At 36.0% G+C, this 17,517-nt stretch overlaps 1 protein-coding gene across 1 annotated transcript in view; it reads right to left on the bottom strand.

Moving 5' to 3' along the window:
- Positions 1-17,517, bottom strand: part of ATP8A1 (ATPase phospholipid transporting 8A1) — a 297,433-nt gene that overhangs the window by 9,130 nt on the left and 270,786 nt on the right. The window contains exons 34-35 of the mRNA XM_036763200.1: positions 6,699-6,787; positions 5,879-5,971 (exon numbers count right to left, since the gene is read on the bottom strand). Coding sequence (XP_036619095.1) covers positions 5,879-5,971; positions 6,699-6,787 — 182 coding nt within the window. The remainder of the gene's footprint in view (positions 1-5,878; positions 5,972-6,698; positions 6,788-17,517) is intronic.

Below are 17,517 nucleotides of genomic sequence, written 5' to 3'. Positions count from 1 at the left end.
ATAAAACAAAATGTCTACAGGATAATACTGAAGTTTTGGAGATTATAGTTATCTTTTAAGCATATTGGAGAAGAAAAAGGCAAACAACTCCAGTATCTTTGCCAAGAAAACCTCAAATGGGGCCATGAAGAGTCAGACACGACTGAAACAACTGAACAACAACAACACAACAACATATTTCAAAAGGGCTGAATGTTAAAGTCCTTCTTAGTTAAAACAAATAGAAAATTCCACATCGTCACTGAGAATAGTTACATCAGTGCAAGAAGCTGATTTTGTGTATAACCATATTAGTTTTGCAAACAGTAGTAAAATGTGTGTTTTTCAATGGAATAAACAGATACAGAGAAGAGGAAGGCGCCATTTTTACATAGTCACTTTTCTGACTATAACTACTCTTTAAATGATATAACATTACAGGCTTGAAGACCCTGTGGGATCCTAAAATATGTAACTGCTTTGAGGAAATAGGCAGCTTTAGCAGCAGGTGGTCTAATTTTGTTAGCAGAACCACTGGCAATGGGGGTGGTGGGAAGCCTCTGGCGTTTTATGCTGAAATGACTAGAGAATAACAAGGTAGAGCAGTTTCAAATACATCACGCTCCAACTTCCTTATCAAAAACATTTCTGGGATACCATTTTCCCTATGTATATAATGTCCTAATGTGAAAACATAAATGTGTTTAGAAGGTATATGTGAAAATTAACCTCTATATTATAGATCTCTAAATAGGAGACAGTCATTTTTATTTGTACAGGTTTGTAGCTTCACAGCAGAAGACTGCATCTAACCAACTGTTTATAACGAGGTAATGTTCCACATTAGCTGAGTAATGTTAAATGTTAGCCTGAAGGGCTGTCTAATGTTCAATGAAAAAAAAAGCACCCAACCTGTTCCCTTTCCCTGAGGTTCAAGCAATTTAATTTACCAGTTCAATCAGAAGAGATGCAATCACAAAGTAGCAGGTGCTTTTACCCTTTAAGAGTGTGTTTTGGTTTATAAGCAAGTCCTCAGGCTAATGTGGAACATAAACATATTGTTGAACATTAGCTAGAACATATGTGTGTACACATACATACACAGAAATGATACTCTGTCATGTAAAATATCAAACATTGATATGTATGCCTTTTTGTTCTGTCTCGATTTAATAGTTAATTCTTTACCATAGGACATAAATATAAATGCCGTGCACAGGAGGGAGCATAGTAAACATTATATGATGAGGAATGGTATTTCACCTATAGTGAACCTTTCAACTTAGAATTTATACGCCTTTCAACAAGGACTCTGTTATATTTAAAAAATGCTCTTCATTGCCATGGATATTTATGGTTACCAATATTTACTGTAAAGTAATAACTTCTACTCTACTGAAAATATGTGATACATAAAAAAGGAACAAATAAAAATTCTGTGTTTTGCTGCAAAAACACACCACAGAAAATGGAAAAAAAGTTTTCTCCACCTACATCATCATAAATCTACTTCATATCTCATTTATTCCCTTTCTTAACATTAGGCTATGTTAGATTCTGTACCATATCCTAGAGTCCTATGCAGTATTGTGGTTAGTTGGGGTCACACAAAATTATGAAATTCAATTAAAAGTTCAGCTCCAACTGCCACTTAAGCAGTTTAACGATTTCTATAATCATTAAAATAGAGCAGCATAGAATTTTCAGTTAAAAGTGAGGGCACAGACATATTATTTGAAGAGCAATACCTTTTTTAGCTATACTAGCAATAGGTAATACAGTGCAGTTAATTTATTATCTATTATCTCACATTTTGTTATTTAGCATATTGGTAAACAAATGTTTTTTGTTATGTTCAGTTGGCAAGTTATTTTGTTCAATTTTTTAGAACTAACCTCCAACATGTAAGTGATGACCATGTCTATATCTCTTTTACATCATATTATGGAATCATGGTATCTCAGTTGATTGCTGTCCACAATTAGTTCTATGATGGTATCCAGTTGGCTTAAACTAGACCCAGATGGTAGTAGTGAGTTGGTACAGGAACAGCCAGGAGTATGACAGCACAATGGTTGTGTATTAACTCTTGGTGAAATAATTCTAAGATTTAACTAACCTTAGTCCCATATATCTATCTTTCACTTAGCTATCACTTCAAATTATATCTCTGCTAGGCCAGGAGCTTATGAGATAAACATCAAAGATCACATTTCTGTTGATATACTTTTGACATTACAAAACCTGTAAAATTTAAAATGGGGCTTGGAGGACAGGTCTAATGTCATTGTGAGGCAAAACAAGTAACAAATTCATCCCTTTTTTCAAAATTCTCTTAAAAAGTTCTTTTTGAAACAACTTCTTTGTATAATTCCATGTCAATGTAGGTTACTTAAAGCTTATTTTAAAAACATTAATTATATACACACAGGACTGATGACCAAACTCTGGTTTACATCCACAAAAAGGAATAAAAACTCAGTAATTAGGTTTCCATTTATATTTGTTTTAAAATAATGTGTTTATTTTAATTAATTAACGTTCTGCCTTGACTAAAGTCATTAATGTTCAGAAGTAAAGAAGAATTTGCTTAAAGTTTTATATATACTGATAATTAAAAGCAGGATCTAGGCTGAGTCAACTGTGTGAAAATGACAGTTGAGTATCTTGAAATGTTACCACAACTCTGAGAAATCTAAGAGAAGACAGTAGATACTTAGTCAGTCTAGAATTACAAATCATGTTTTATATACCCATGATCTGACCTGATGAATAAACTGTTATCTGAGAACTCATCTCTTAGATTAAATCTTAGAGGAAAGAGCCTCTGTCTGTCTGTTTGCTTGGAATATCACCTAAAAGTAGGCTCAACAGAATAACATAGGTCCTAACTATGATATTTAACTGATAATTGCTAATTTAAAAAAAATTAACATTAAGCCCAGAGAGCAGAGAAACACCTATGAAAAACCAGAAGAAGGTGAATTAAATCTAACCACAGGATGCCAATTCAACATCTATGCTTATAAAACCTAGCTTTATTCATTGCTTAATTCATTACTTTTGCGTCTCTTTCACAAATGTTTTGTCTTACTTTATGTCCTTCACATTTCAAATTCCTCCTTTTCTTTTTAGTTTCTCCTGTTTCTTTTCTTCCCTCTCCCTTCTTATTTCAAGGGACTAATGAATATTAGGGTTAGAAGGGAACTTTGAGGTTTTCTAGTCTGATCTATCCAACACCCGAGGCACCTTTATGACATCCCTAAGTTGGTAGTTATCTAGACTCTAAATACAGGTAGAGGTGGGTAGCTCAATTTTTCAAGAAGCAGCTCACTCCATTGCTGGATAGCTCTAACTGGGAGAAAGGTCCTCATATTGGGTTGAAAAGTGCCCTATAACTTCCACCCATTGTCCCTTGTTCTGCTGTCTGTAAGAACACAAAACATACTTCCACCCTCTTTCACGTGATAGTTATGAAGATATTTATCATCCCTCATTCTTCCAGCTTTCTTTTTTGGCAAAACCTTTTCAGGTTTTTTTTAACAATTATGCATGACCTAATTTCCAAGCGCTTCAACATTCTAATTTCCCAACTTCTGGATGTACATGCTTTAGTTTGTCAACATTCCTCTTAAAATAGTTTTTAGAAGTGGCCACAGTACACTAGATGTGGTCTGGCCAATGGGGCTATTATATTCAATAACCTAACATTCTATTTCTATTAATGTAGCTAAATCCGTCACATTATTGTCTCATACTGAGCTTGTGGCTGTTTAGTATTCCCAAGTTTTTTTTTTAGATATAAACCGTTGTGAATTCAGGCCTCTAGCATTTTTATAATTACTCTTTTGAGCCTAAGAACCTGATTTTATATTTATACTTTTTAAATTTCATCTTGCTATTATAGCCCAACTTTCCAGTCTGTCAAATTCCTTTTAAATCTGGATTTAATCACCTTTCATATCATTTATTCCTCCTATTTCTCCATCACCTGTACATTTGACACAGCATGCCTTTTTGTCTTTATAATAATGACTCAAACTTACTTAGTACTTAAAGTTTATTTTTACCAAGTGCTTCTCTAAGTCATTATTAAAATCACTAAAAAGGATCAGCCAAAGATTGACTCCTATGGCATGGTATTAGAGACTTCCTGCCAGGCTGACACCCATCAGTTAATCAGTATTCTTTAAATGTTGTTATTCAACCAGTTTTGAATCCTTTTAATTGTGTTTCTATCCCGTCCACATATCTTGTTTAAAAGGATATTTTGGCAGACTTTGTCAGATGCCTTGATGAAAACAAGATACCTAGTATGGAATTCCTTTAATATGCTATCCTAGTAACCCTTAAAAAAAGGAAGTTGTTTGGCATAACTCATTTTTCATGAATCCATATTAGTGCCAACTGATTGCTTCATTATCTCCCTAAGACTTCACATACTATTTGGTTTAATGATCTGGTGTCAGTAGAAAGCATATTGTACTCTGCAGAATACCCTTTATTTGAATAACATATAGAAATATATTGCAGAGAGTTCTCCATTTTGGAAAATGGGACATTTGCTCAATTCCAGTCTTTGGCACCATTCTTATGGGCAATTATTTTAAAAAGATGATTGACACTGCTTTCATGATCACATTACCGACTTTAGCCCTTTCGATATAATAGCTGATTCTCATGACTTTTTCTTCCAATTTCTTTTTGACTTTTCATCTGATACTCTTCCTTTCTTTATTCCCTAGATCCTCCCCCATACCTTCTCTCTATTTGATTTTCTTTAGTGAGAATATGTTGTTGTTCAGGTTTGTCATCATCAATAGTGGCAGTAGAATCTGTAGCTACTTCTTTTTGGTAGCGAAGCATTTAGTCATGGATTTAATCAATATCCCCTTTTTTTGTTAGTGGAAATTTGGGCCACTCAAGTTGGCAGATGGGTGATGTGGCTCCTAAGAGTTTAGTGCCAAAGCTACTTTCCCTTTGTCACACCTTTGTTTGGGGGCATATTTGTATTCCAATTTCTCTAAATGATTGCTGTATGACAAAACTCTAAATTAAGTAGCATTCATATGCATCAGTAACTTCTAAAACTGAGAAACTTACTTAATGGATGAGATCCATCAGTTTTATCAATATCTGCCATTCAATTTTGTTAACAAATAATTTTATTCACAATTCTATGAGACAGAGTACCTACCAGCTACTCAGGAAAAAAGGAGCACCAAGAGATCAAGTGACTTGCCTAGTGTCACAGAACTGGAGGGTATGGGAGATGGGAATGTCATTCGGAAATATGTAAAGGATTAGGCTAGAGATTGGACCTGTGCTTTCATTATAGGATAGGAAACTTGTTCGACCAGTGTGGGTCAGCATCTTCTAAGAAATTTCAGAGTCTCTGGAAGTTTCCCAGAGCCTTAAGAATTTAAGTGCCTTGAATCCCTAAATCTATAACCTATTGTATCAAACCAAGCTTATTAATTTAAGTGTGACTTTTTTGGGCGGGGGTGGGACTTGCGATTTCACCGGTCCTGGGAACTTCCCATGAGGAAACTCCTTTTTTCAATGTGGATCAGCACAAATACTGAAACTTTGAATTTTAGAGAATTTCCAGGGACAATGCAAGGTCTAGTGGCTTACTCAAGGTCACATACCTAGAACAAGTCAGAGGTGGAACCCAAGCGTTCCTGATGATGAGTCCTAATTAAAACAAATATGCAGCAGGTCTTTTGTGTTGCTGTTAAGTACCTATGTTAAATACCAATTTTGTTTATATACATATTCTATTTTGGTCACCTTTTAAGCTTAATGCCATGATTACACTGCATCATAATTTCCTATGATGTTAGGAACCAGAGAATTACAAATAGAAGTGTAAAAAAAACACAGGAAGAATTTTTACCTTTTTCCATGCACAACTGCCCCTGGATCTTGGGATTTTGCCTCCAGCTCCTGAACTTCATCAACCAGTGTTTTAAAAGTGGCTCTCTTGATTCTGTTTAAAAAAAATTCACACAAAAATTCCCTTGAAAATGTAAAAAAAATAACCCCAGCAATTCAGTTTAATACCATGATAATAATTTATAAGCACAATGATTACCTAGAAAGATCAACAATTTCATAAAAATTAATCTCAGCTGTGTTCCTTTTAAATCTTAAAATAATCATGCAAACTGCTAAAAGAAAAATATTTTTGGCTTAACATAGAAACATCAATAAACATTAAATAAATATACAAAGTCAATGTCAGGTGAACAATTTATGTTGTGGGAGTATTTAATGTTCTAAAACATTCTTATAATGAAGAGAAATTGACAAGGCTACAGGCAAGCAAGAAAATCTCCTTTCACCCTTCCAAATATTATCATCAGAAACATTATGCATTCAAAGGGAAAAAAATTCTTACATCAATCTCCTTCATATCTGGGATGGTTTCAGTAAAAACCTCCAAGTAATTCTCCTCCTCGGGGTAGTGCTTCCCAATGTTAATATGGACTTTCTGCTTTAGTTCAGTTTCTCTGCTGAACGGAGTGGCATTTGTTCGGCCGCTCAGTAGACCCTTTCTTCTCTTAAGTTTCTTTTTCCTAATCTCATAACACTACTACACTGTAAACTGCTGAAAAATAAGCTCTGAAGATGACCTCACATTTAGAGAAATAGGTAAGTCATACAGAGGTAGGCTCCTGTCTATAATCATATACATCAAAGATGGATAAACTTACACTTTGTATACAATGTCAAGAAGCAAAGATGTCACAGGAATAAATAATAGTCCCATCCAGAAGACTCCAGAACTAAAGAGCATGGCTGCCTGAATAAAGACAAATAAATAAACTTTTAAAATAATTTGAAAAGCTTTGAATATTATTGAATTTATAGTAAAATTTAAAAAAACGGACCATTTTGGATCAGCAGTCATTCACACAATTATGTAAAATATTTTGAGTTAAGGACCAAATATGTGAAAATTTTAATTTATTAAATCTTCCGAGTAGCTTTCATTTCTACAATACTCTAATGGTATTAAAGTTTTACCATGTGAATTTGTTTAATAGAACTTTCTCTCTCTGTTGATCATGAACATTAGAGGGAGATAATAAATCTTGACATTACTATATACCTTTTCAATGGCTTGGAATATCATGCTCCTTTCTTTTCAAGCAAGAGTCCAAATACAACCCAGACTAGGCCTGAATAATATTTTCCTTACATTCTAAAACCTTAAAAAAAGCCTCAACAGAAAATCTTATACATTTCCAACACCTTTTAAATGTAATTGTCAAATAAAAATCAACTCTAACAAAAATAAATAAAACGATTTCAAAATCCTATCACTATAGCATTTAGCTAAATTATGTAATATCATAATTATGTAATATAATTTCCCTACAGCATAATGAAAATAGAGATTCACTAACAATAAGAATTTGACTGGTTCTGGAGAGAAATCAGTTTTCTTCTCTTCAAATTAACTATGTAACTTGCTTCAACACACCTGTTATGTCTGAGCCAATGCCAAAGCAAATAACTTGCATGTAAAATGAGAACAAACTGTATTAAAATAAACAACCTGCCTTTGGATCACAGGCCAAGTATCCACATCAGAAATATTATAGTTGCAAAGAAAAATGATTTTATTATTAATAAATTACTGTCTGTTATTTGCCTGCATTATACTACAAAAATGGCTTTGTAATATAATTAGATTACACAGATTAAAAGTAACGGTGCCACACAATGGCACCAGAAAATGCTTACTTCATTTCTTAGAGTCTAATTACTTCTAAAAAGCAAAATTTGTAGATTCTAATAGAAACCATTTAAGAAAAATACTGTTATACTTTCTCTAAAAAGTAGCCAACTAACAACTTTAAGGAATGAAAAAAGAAAAAGAAACCTCTTATGTTGCAGACAATTGAGGAAAAGTTTCCAAGAATCTAGTTTTTATGGGCTGTTGCTTCACCATCATACATATCATTGCTTATCTTTCCATATATGGAAAACTAATATTCAGAAATTGAAAAAGACAACTCTTATGAAAGGTCTAGTTTCTACTAATACTGATATAGAGTCATAGTCAAGCATCCAAATTAGCTCTAAGAAGTATTTTTCATTGCCTATGTAACAGATTCAGCACACACATAAGCAGCTCTGAGGCACAGATTCTGTCTATACCAAGCAGAACAGCCCTGAAAATATTCCTTTAAAATATAAAGTCAAAACCATTACAAAATGGTCCCCCAAACAAATAAACTCTGGAAATAAAATTAAACAATAATCCATGGGTTTCACAGAACACCACCCATATACCTCTGAAACCAAATGAGAAGAAAAATATTCACATAAAAGTCACTTTATTTTATAAGCAAAACATGATCTTGGACATGTTTGCTGACATTCTCAATTGTTAAAACCAACACTAACTGTGTAATAGGAAATGTCTATCAAGGCTGGGGGTGGTGGGGTGTTGGTGTTGGTGGTTTGTTTCCTAGGAAGCTTTATAGCAAGATAACAACTGTAGAAAGGCCATTTTTTCATATATAAAAAGGCAAGATAATTCTAGATAATTTAATCTAAAATACCAGGTTTGCCTGGCTTCATTTCTAATGTTTTTATTTTCCGGGGTAAGACAGGAAAGGTTTATTTTCCGCTTTGCCATCTTGAACTAAATGTCTGCTGGTGAAACAGCAGAAGTGGTGATGTAGGTTTTAGGATGTTAATTCTGACCATTGTAATGCTAACTATGAATGAAGGAACAACTGGCGCCCAGTATTCACAGCCTACCCAGCCTTTGGCTTTACAAATGAACAACAAGAATTGAGGAAAAAAAGTTTTTTTTCTGCGTCATATTTGAAAGCCTGTCAGATTTTTTTTCTTTTGCAGAGTTAATCCAAACCTAAAAGATTTAAAGCCGACATTCGCATTAAAGACAGAGAGCCTCTTTGTATTTTTTGGAAAAAAATAAAATCCCACAGAGGTATTTCCTTCCTTTCTGCACAAGAAAGCTCCCCCTCACTCTGTAGAAACCATTTTTGTCTCTAACTTTTCACATCTCTCCACACACAGGCAGGTCATCTGGGAAATGGCAAACCAATCCCTTTCAGACAATGGCAGTAACAGGAGCAGCCTGTTCTGGGGATGGACTCTGGCTCCCTCTGTTCGAAGTTTACAAATTGTTCCTAATGTGTGAGATTTGTGGTCTATGCCAAGTTTGCCCCTGCCCCCACCCGGCCTCGAGGCCTTGTGAAACCAAATGGAATCTGCCACAAAAGTGGCTCCCGGGGGACTTCAGAAAGAATCAGAAAATCAGGGTTGCAAAGCCTGGTAAATTGAAGGCCCAACAAGCCCAGGAGGGAAAACAAATAACCTCTTGTCTATGTAGAGTGACAAGGACTCAAAATTATACAAATGGGACTTCAAAAATAAATGCACAGTGTCTCAAAACTCAAGTTATGTCAAAGAATTATTCTGCAAAATCTCTGTGTGAACTTGTTGAGAAAGGACTTTTTAGAATCCATGTGTTCCTGGCCTCTATCTAAGCAAACAGTGGCAATCCTGACTGAGATGCCATTAAAGGAAGCAAATCTCTAGTGTTGGGGAACCAAGAGCTAGTTGTCTCACAAATTTTTCAGAAGTGTTCAAGACCACTTGAACAAGAGGGGAACGTCTCTCTTTCTCTCCTTTCTTTCCCCCACCACTTCCTATATTTCAGCACTCCAGAGTAGTCAAATCCTCATTTTTTTTTCTAAAATCTCCATTTTCTTATTTCAAACTAAATAACAACAGCAAGGTGCTTTGCATTATTATCATCTCATTTCACCCTCACTACCATACTGTGACATATAGGTGCTTTTGTTTTTTTCCATTTTACAGCTAAAGAAACTGAGGCAAGGAAAGTTTAAGTGATCTCTCTGCCCAATGGGACATAACTAGTAAGTGTGTGATTTGAACTTAGGTCTACCAGACCCCAAGTCCAGTGCTCTATGCATTATGCCCAGCTGCCTTCCAAGTCAAATGTAACCTCATTCAATTCAGATATCTTATAGGTTTAACCATGATTTTTTGCGTGTATGAAGACGAGAAGAATGTGAGGGACAGACCACTTTTTCTAAAATTTTCCATCTATTTACAACACAGTCATGAACTTTAAAAGAAAATTGTAATAGAGAACTGGAAGTTATCAAATATTAGTCACCAACCATAATAAGCTAAAAAGCGGGGTCATCCAAGAAAGAAAAACTAGCTGCCTTCGATGAGTTTAAACTATGAGACCTTGATGAATTAAAACGCTGGGTACTGAAAAAATTGGCAGATGTGATTGCTGGGTCCCTGTTAGTGATATCTGAAAAATTAGAGTAACAGTAGAATTAATTGGAGAAGCACAACCATTGACTTGATTTTTTTTTTTTAAAGAAAGAGAATATGGGGCAGCTAAGTGGCACAGTGAGTAGAGCACTGGCCCTGGAGTCAGGAGGACCTGAGTTCAAATCTGGTCTCAGACACTTGACACACTTACTAGCTGCGTGACCTTGGGCAAGTCACTTAACCCCAATTGCCCTGCCTTCCCCCCCTGCAAAAAAAAGAGAAAGAGAATAGATTCTAAAAAAACCATAGGCTAGCTACTGACTTCAAATCCTGGCAAAATTCTTGACTGTATTATTAAAGGATAGGAGGAAGCAGTGGGTATAAAATGTTTAGCAATTGCTTGGCACACTGTAAGCACTATATAAATGTTATGTGTCATTTTCATCATCATCATTAAGAAGAGCCAGCATGGCTTCTGTAGGAGAAGTTGGTACAGTGGAAGGATCTGAGTTCAGATCTAGCCTCATTCACTTACTAGCTTCAGTCATTTACTGGCCGTGTAACCCTGAGCAAGTCACTTAACCCTGCTTGCCTCAGTTTCCCCATCTGTAAAATGAGCTGGAGAAAGAAATGGCAAACCACTCCAGTATTTTTGCCAAGAAAACCCCAAATAGGATCACAAAGAAAATAACTAAACAGCAACAAAAACGGCTTCATCAAGAATGGATCTTACCTAAGGGCAATGCTGTAGCTAGAATTTACCAACATTGCAGCAAAGATCTGACAAAGTCTCTCACGCTTTTCTTGTGGAAATGAAGAAGATATATGAGTTAGAAAATGACATAATTAGGTGGACTTGGAACTCTTTGAGTAGTGTATTTCAAAGAATCCTGAGAAAGAATTGGTAGGGTTCCACGATCTCAAAGGTTGCATTCTTATCAAAGTTGCAGATGACAGCCAGAGGGGGATAGCTAACATGTTAGATGACAGTTCATAATCCAAAAGATTTTGATATTGTAGAATGTTGATGTGAATATAATCAATTGATATTTAATAGAAATAAACACAACCTCTTGTACACAGGCTCAAAGTATCAACTTTATAAGCACGAAATGCGGGAGTCATGACTAGGCAACAATTAAGGTTTTAGTGGACTGCAAGTTCAAAGTCAATGGTGCTATGGCCATCAAAAATAAATGCAATCTTGGGACATATTAAGAAATTCATGGTGTTCGGGACTCCAGAGGTGAGAGTTTCATTGTATTCTACCTTGAAGAGACATCCGAAGTATGTGTTCATCTCGGGGGAATCACATTTTAGGAAGGACCTTAAAAAGCCAGAGATTGTCCAGAGGAGGACAACAAAGGTTGCCTTGAAATTACGCCACGGGAAAATCTGTGAAAAGAACTGGCCATGTTTAGTCTGCGAAAGAGACGGGCTAAGTAAAACATCATGGCTGTTTCTAAGCAGCTGAAGGGCCTTCATGTGGAAGAAGGAATAGACATGTTTTGTTTGGCTTCAGCGAGCAGAACTAGGAACAATGACTAAAATTTGCAAAGAAGCACATTTTGGCTTGATGTACAAAAATGTCCCTAACAATTAGGCACATCAATGTAGAATGGACTCTGTTAGAAGTGGTAAGTGGCTCTTCACTGGAGATCTCCAAGGAAAAGATAGTTGAGCACTTGTCAGATATATTGTAGACAGGATTCTTGTTCAGGTATGAGTTGAAAGAGAAGGTCTCTGAAGTCTTGTGCAACTCTGTGATTCTGGGTAATAAATTGGAGACAATTTTAGGAACCCTCACCTAATTCATTCTTTCTTTATGTGGGGCTGATTGCAATACATAGACAACAAATCCATTGCAGGATACTTTGAAAATGCAGCTTCTTAAAATATGAAAACTCCCAGGAACTTTCATAAACTTTATTTACTGCCCTTTTGAGATGAAGGTGGTATTCTAACCTTACTATCAATGGGTCACAAGTTCACTTGAAAATGCTCCTGACTTTTCTGAAGGATATTTGTATAGTGTTAGTTTCCTTATTTGAAGAACACAGTTTTGGGAATAACTTTAGCTTGACTGATATGAGCCTGAAGAACCATGAGATTTAGTGCTTGCTCAGGATTATTTGCTCTCAGCCACAGATCAGAGGACCATTCAATAACAGTAAAACCTTTTCTGAAATCCTAGCCTCAAGAAAGCATTCTGTTTCTGGCAATGGTTCCTTTATACGGTGTTATATCAAGCATAGTGAAATACCTGGACACTTGAGGTATTTACCTATTTCTATTTTTTTCTTTTTAGAAAGTGATGATAAGCAGCATATCATTAAAGATCTGGAGGTTTTTCTAGGTAATCAAGATAATAAAGAAAAAGTCAAAAGATATCAATATTGAAATAGCCCGGTTCTTCCTGTCTATGAAATCCTTACAGGGTTGGTGTCAGGTATAAAAGGTTGTTTGTTTTTTCTTTTTTTGGGGGGGGGTTACCATTCTTTAAGGTTGTGTCTCATCTTAAGGCTATTATCAATGAAGTCCACATGCTATTTGTTGGCAGGAAGAGCTTCAGAGATGATAATCACACTAGTTAACATCTACATAAACATTTCAAATTTTGAAAATTGCATGATCTCATTTGATTGACATTATTTTATCTAATACTCAAAACTACTAGAATTGTCATGCCCATTTTTGTGAATGAGGAAACAGGTTCAAAGATGTGAAATAAATTGACCATGGTCATATATAGCCAGTAAACATTGGAGAGAGGATTCAAATCTACACGTGTGCTGATTCACATTCTAATGTTCTCTTCACTAGACCAAGCTCCTCCTTTAAGACATATTGAAGTGATCTCTGAAATCCAAAACACTCCCCTTTTCCACAGCTAATGGCCAGATTGCTCCAGACAACTTCCATTTCCCTTTGTCCTCTAACTTCTGACATGCTGGGCCCACAAGGCATATCTCGTGAGGATGCTCTTTTTTCAGAGTCATTTACTTTTTCCAAATAGCTCTGAACATTTCCTGTCTTCCCAAATGAAACATTAGGTAGGTAATCCTCACTCTAAGATAATTCCATCAAAACATGGACCCACTGTTTTAGGAATACATTTTATTCATTCATTCGCTTACTTCTTTATTGGGAGGCAATCAGGATTAGACGACTTGCCCAGGGTCACAGAGCTAGTAAGTGTCTGAGCCCCTAATTGAACTCAGGTCCTCCTGACTCCAGGACTGGTGCTCTATCTACTGTGCCACTTAGCTGCCCAATACATTCATCTTTTACATAATTAACTTAAACCTGTTCAGAGAATGAGTACTGGTCTAAGAGTCAGGAGACCTGAGTTCTAGTCTTGACTGTTCAAACTTGCTTGTGTGACAGTAGAATAATAATATCTTTATATAGTGCTTGAAGATTCGCAAAGTGCTTTAGAAATTTTACCTCATTTTAGCCTGATAACAATTCTGAGAAAGAGGTATATTATCTCCATTTTATACATGAGGAAACTGAGGCAGATAGAAATTAAGTGATTTGTTCACAATTGCAAAGCTAAGTATCCGAGGCAAGATCTGAATTCAGATTTTCTTGATTCCAGGTCCAATGCTGTACCACTTCATCATTATGTGCCTCAGTTTCCTCATTTGTAAACTGAAAGGCTTGCACTAGAATATCTTTAAGGCCCCTTTTAATACCAACATGTTTAGTATTCAATTACTGTAAAACATATTAAATATTTATCTGTATCATCATTTGACTTAGGTTTTTGAACATTTTGTAGACAAGACTCATTTTTGCTAAATTTTATCTTTCAGAAGTGTGGTTTAAAAGTCATTGACCCTTGTTTTCCTGGAATGCATGGAGGTTTGGAAGCCTGGACAGGAAGAAGACAAAGGGTTCTGAGAATATGCTTATGTCAAAAATATCTACTCCATACATTTCAGAGAAATTAAATAGTCCTATGACAGTAATTCCAATATTGGTGTGAATTACCCCAAAACAAACAAACAAACAAATAAAATCTAAAATCTACTTCATAGTACATACTCCATAGTAAAGGAATGGGAAATGTATGGTTTAAGTATGTGTGGGAGACAGTTGGGGAGAAAAGGCACTTTTGGAATCAGGAATATTTTGGGAGGGTGGGTCTGAATAAGAAATCTGAGCATAGGGGCTTGAATAGCCCAAGGGGAAGTACGAAAGTAAAGAGACACTTTTTTCTCGGATAAGAGAGGTACAGGGTGTTCCTAAAGTCTGGACACATAGGCAAAAAAGGCATATTTTCAAGAAATGAAATGAATGAAATTTCAACCTTTTATTTAATTGGAATATTAACAAATAACATCTTCAATATGATTTCCATCATTTGTGATGCAAAGGGTGAAGCACTTTGCAAGATTCACGTGAACTCGATGCAGTAACTCCACATTTCCTATGTGTCCAGACTTTAGGAACACCCTGTATAGAAATGGAAGTTTCAGAAGCCAGAACCAAATTTTGTTTCCTTTTCAATTTTTCTGAAACAAGGACTTGAGTGATATGTCAGACTTGGGCATTAAGAATATCCATTTAGCAGCTGTGTGGGGATGGAATTCAGAGAGGAGAGATTAGAAGCAAAGAGACCAATTAAGATGTTCTTGCAATAATCCAGGAAAAGAGATGATGAGAGTCTGAGCCAGGGAGCTGGCTGTATGAGTAAAGCAGAAGGGCCTGAGATGAGCTATATTGAAGAGGAAGAATCGACAGAACTTATAAATTGATTGGATATAAGGTGTGAGGGAGAGAAAAGAGTTTGGGATGATTTGGTAAGTTTGAGGGTGAATGGCTAGGAAATCAACAGAAACAGGGACATCAGGAAGAGTCCTATATTTTGGACAAAGTTGAATTTGAGGTATGTATTGTCACCCTTTTAATCAGTAAATAAGTATTCTTTAAGTACCTACCATGTGTTGAGGATATGAGTAAAGGAAAAAAAAAGATTTGGTCAAAGGCAAAAGGAGAGGGATTTGTATTTGCAAGAAAGGCTACCCCTTCCTCTGAGACTTGAAAAAGGAGCGTGATTGAGGGTTAATGTGGAGGCCATGATGTGAAGCACAGAGCTAAGAAGGAGACAGAGCTTATGATAACGTATTTTTTTTTCAATGAAGAATGAGGTAAGGGTTTATGTTACAAAGCAAGAGGGAAGAGGTCAGTACCCTTCCTAAAATGTGGTGCCCAGAAATAAACATAATGCTCCAAATGCCCTTTGACCAGGGCAGAATAAAGTGAGACTATATTCCTTCTTCATATTTGTGCTAATGCAGATAAAGATAGATAGTATATACACAATATATACACTGGCAGATCCCTGGTATAAATAAATGCATGGCCTAGTGAGGCATTTTCTAAAAGTGTTTTACTATACCAAAGATTCATGATTAGACATGAGCAGGCTGCAGTTTGCATTCTCTAACTCAGGGCTGTGCAAAATGCGCTGGCCTGCAGTGTGATTTATGTGGCCTGCCTACAAGCATAGAAATTTACATAAATGCTTTAGTAAATGAGGCCCAGCTACCGCAGAGCTCTCACTAAAATGGCAAATCAAAATATATTGTCTATTGTTTCAATAAAAACCTAAGGTTGGACAGCCCTGCTCTAACTCATCTGACACTTAACCTCTGTTTGCCTCAATCTCCTCAACTGTAAAATAGGGGACAATAATAGCACCTACCTCCCTGGGTTGTTGTGAGGATTGAATGAGATAATATCATTATAAAGGGCTTAGCGCAGTGTCTGGCAAACAGTAGGTACTACATAAATGGTAGCTATTATTACCTATTATTTTATTTTTCAAAAAAATTTTAAATATTTTTATTTAAAGCTTTGAGTTCCAAATTCTCTGACTCCTCCCCTCCCCCTTCCCTGAGATGGCAACTACATAAAACATTTCCACATTAGTCATTTGTTCAAGAAGACTTGAATAAAAAAAAGAATGAAAGTGAAAAATAGTATGCTTCAGTCTATATTCAAATAATATCAGTTCTTTCTCTGCGGGCAGATAGTATGCATCATCTTTAGTCCTTTGGGATTGTCTTGGATTATTGTATTGCTGAGAATAGCTAAGTCATTCACAGTTCTTCATTGAATGATATTGCTGTTACTGTGTACAACATTGTCCTGGTTCTGTTCACTTCACTCTGTATCGGTTCATGTAAGTCTTTCCAGGTTTTTCTGAAATCATCCTGCTCGCCATTTCTTATAGGACAATAATATCCATTACAATCATATGCAAAGCTTGTTTAGCTATTCCCCAATTGATAGGCTCCCTTCAGTTTCCAATTCTTAGCCACCATAAAAAGAGCTGCTATAAACATTTTTTTTTGTGCAAATAAGTCCTTTCCCCTTTTTTGAGGATGTCTTTGGGATATAAACCTAGCAGTGGTATTGCTGGGTCAAAGGGTATGCACAGCTTTATAGCCCTTTGGGAATAGTTCTAAATTGTTTTCCATAATGGTTGGATCAGTTCACAACTCCATCAACAGTTTAGCTATTATTTTAATTCTAGTCAGGAGAAGCCTTTTGTTCAGGCCAAAAAGGTTTAGTTTGAAATGAAATATGTGTATCAATTCAACAAGCATTTATTACGCACTTATTAACTTCAAGACCCTAGATATAAGGATTTATTAATCACTTATTATAGGCTAGATATGGTGCTAAGTGCTTTACAAATGTGATTTCATTTGATCCTCACAAGAACCCTGGTAGGTGTTATTATCATCCTAATTTTATAGATGAGGAAACAGAGGCAAACAGAAACTAAGAGGTTTCTGTCACACAGCTAGGGAGGATTGAAGGCCAAATTTGAACTCAGGACTTCCTAAATTCAGGCCTGGTACTCTAGGCACTGTGCCACTCTAGATGCAGAAGAAATTACTAGTTGAAAGGAAAAAAACTGTTTTTAACTGGTGAGGTGGTGGTGGTGGTGGGAATTGGGCACTGTCAGAGAAGACACTATTGCATTGGTTCTTTAATGAAGGGAGACACCTTAAGAGGAAGGAAATGGGTAGGGTGTGGATGAAAGCTCTTTCCAGGTACTATGGATGGTATGAAGATGGGGGATGACAGGGCAAGAAATATCCATTCATCTCTCATAGTGGATCAAAGGCCTAATACTCTGTGCCTACATAGTCCATGTTGGATATACTGTGGAGGACTGGGGAGCTGAAAGGAGTTTTGTTGAAGGTTGGTTTCTGA

Source organism: Trichosurus vulpecula, chromosome 6 (genome assembly GCF_011100635.1).
Source record: "Trichosurus vulpecula isolate mTriVul1 chromosome 6, mTriVul1.pri, whole genome shotgun sequence".
NCBI lineage: Eukaryota > Metazoa > Chordata > Mammalia > Diprotodontia > Phalangeridae > Trichosurus > Trichosurus vulpecula.
The sequence above is the reverse complement of the archived record's forward strand: the minus strand, read 5'-3'. Positions and strand labels throughout refer to the sequence as shown.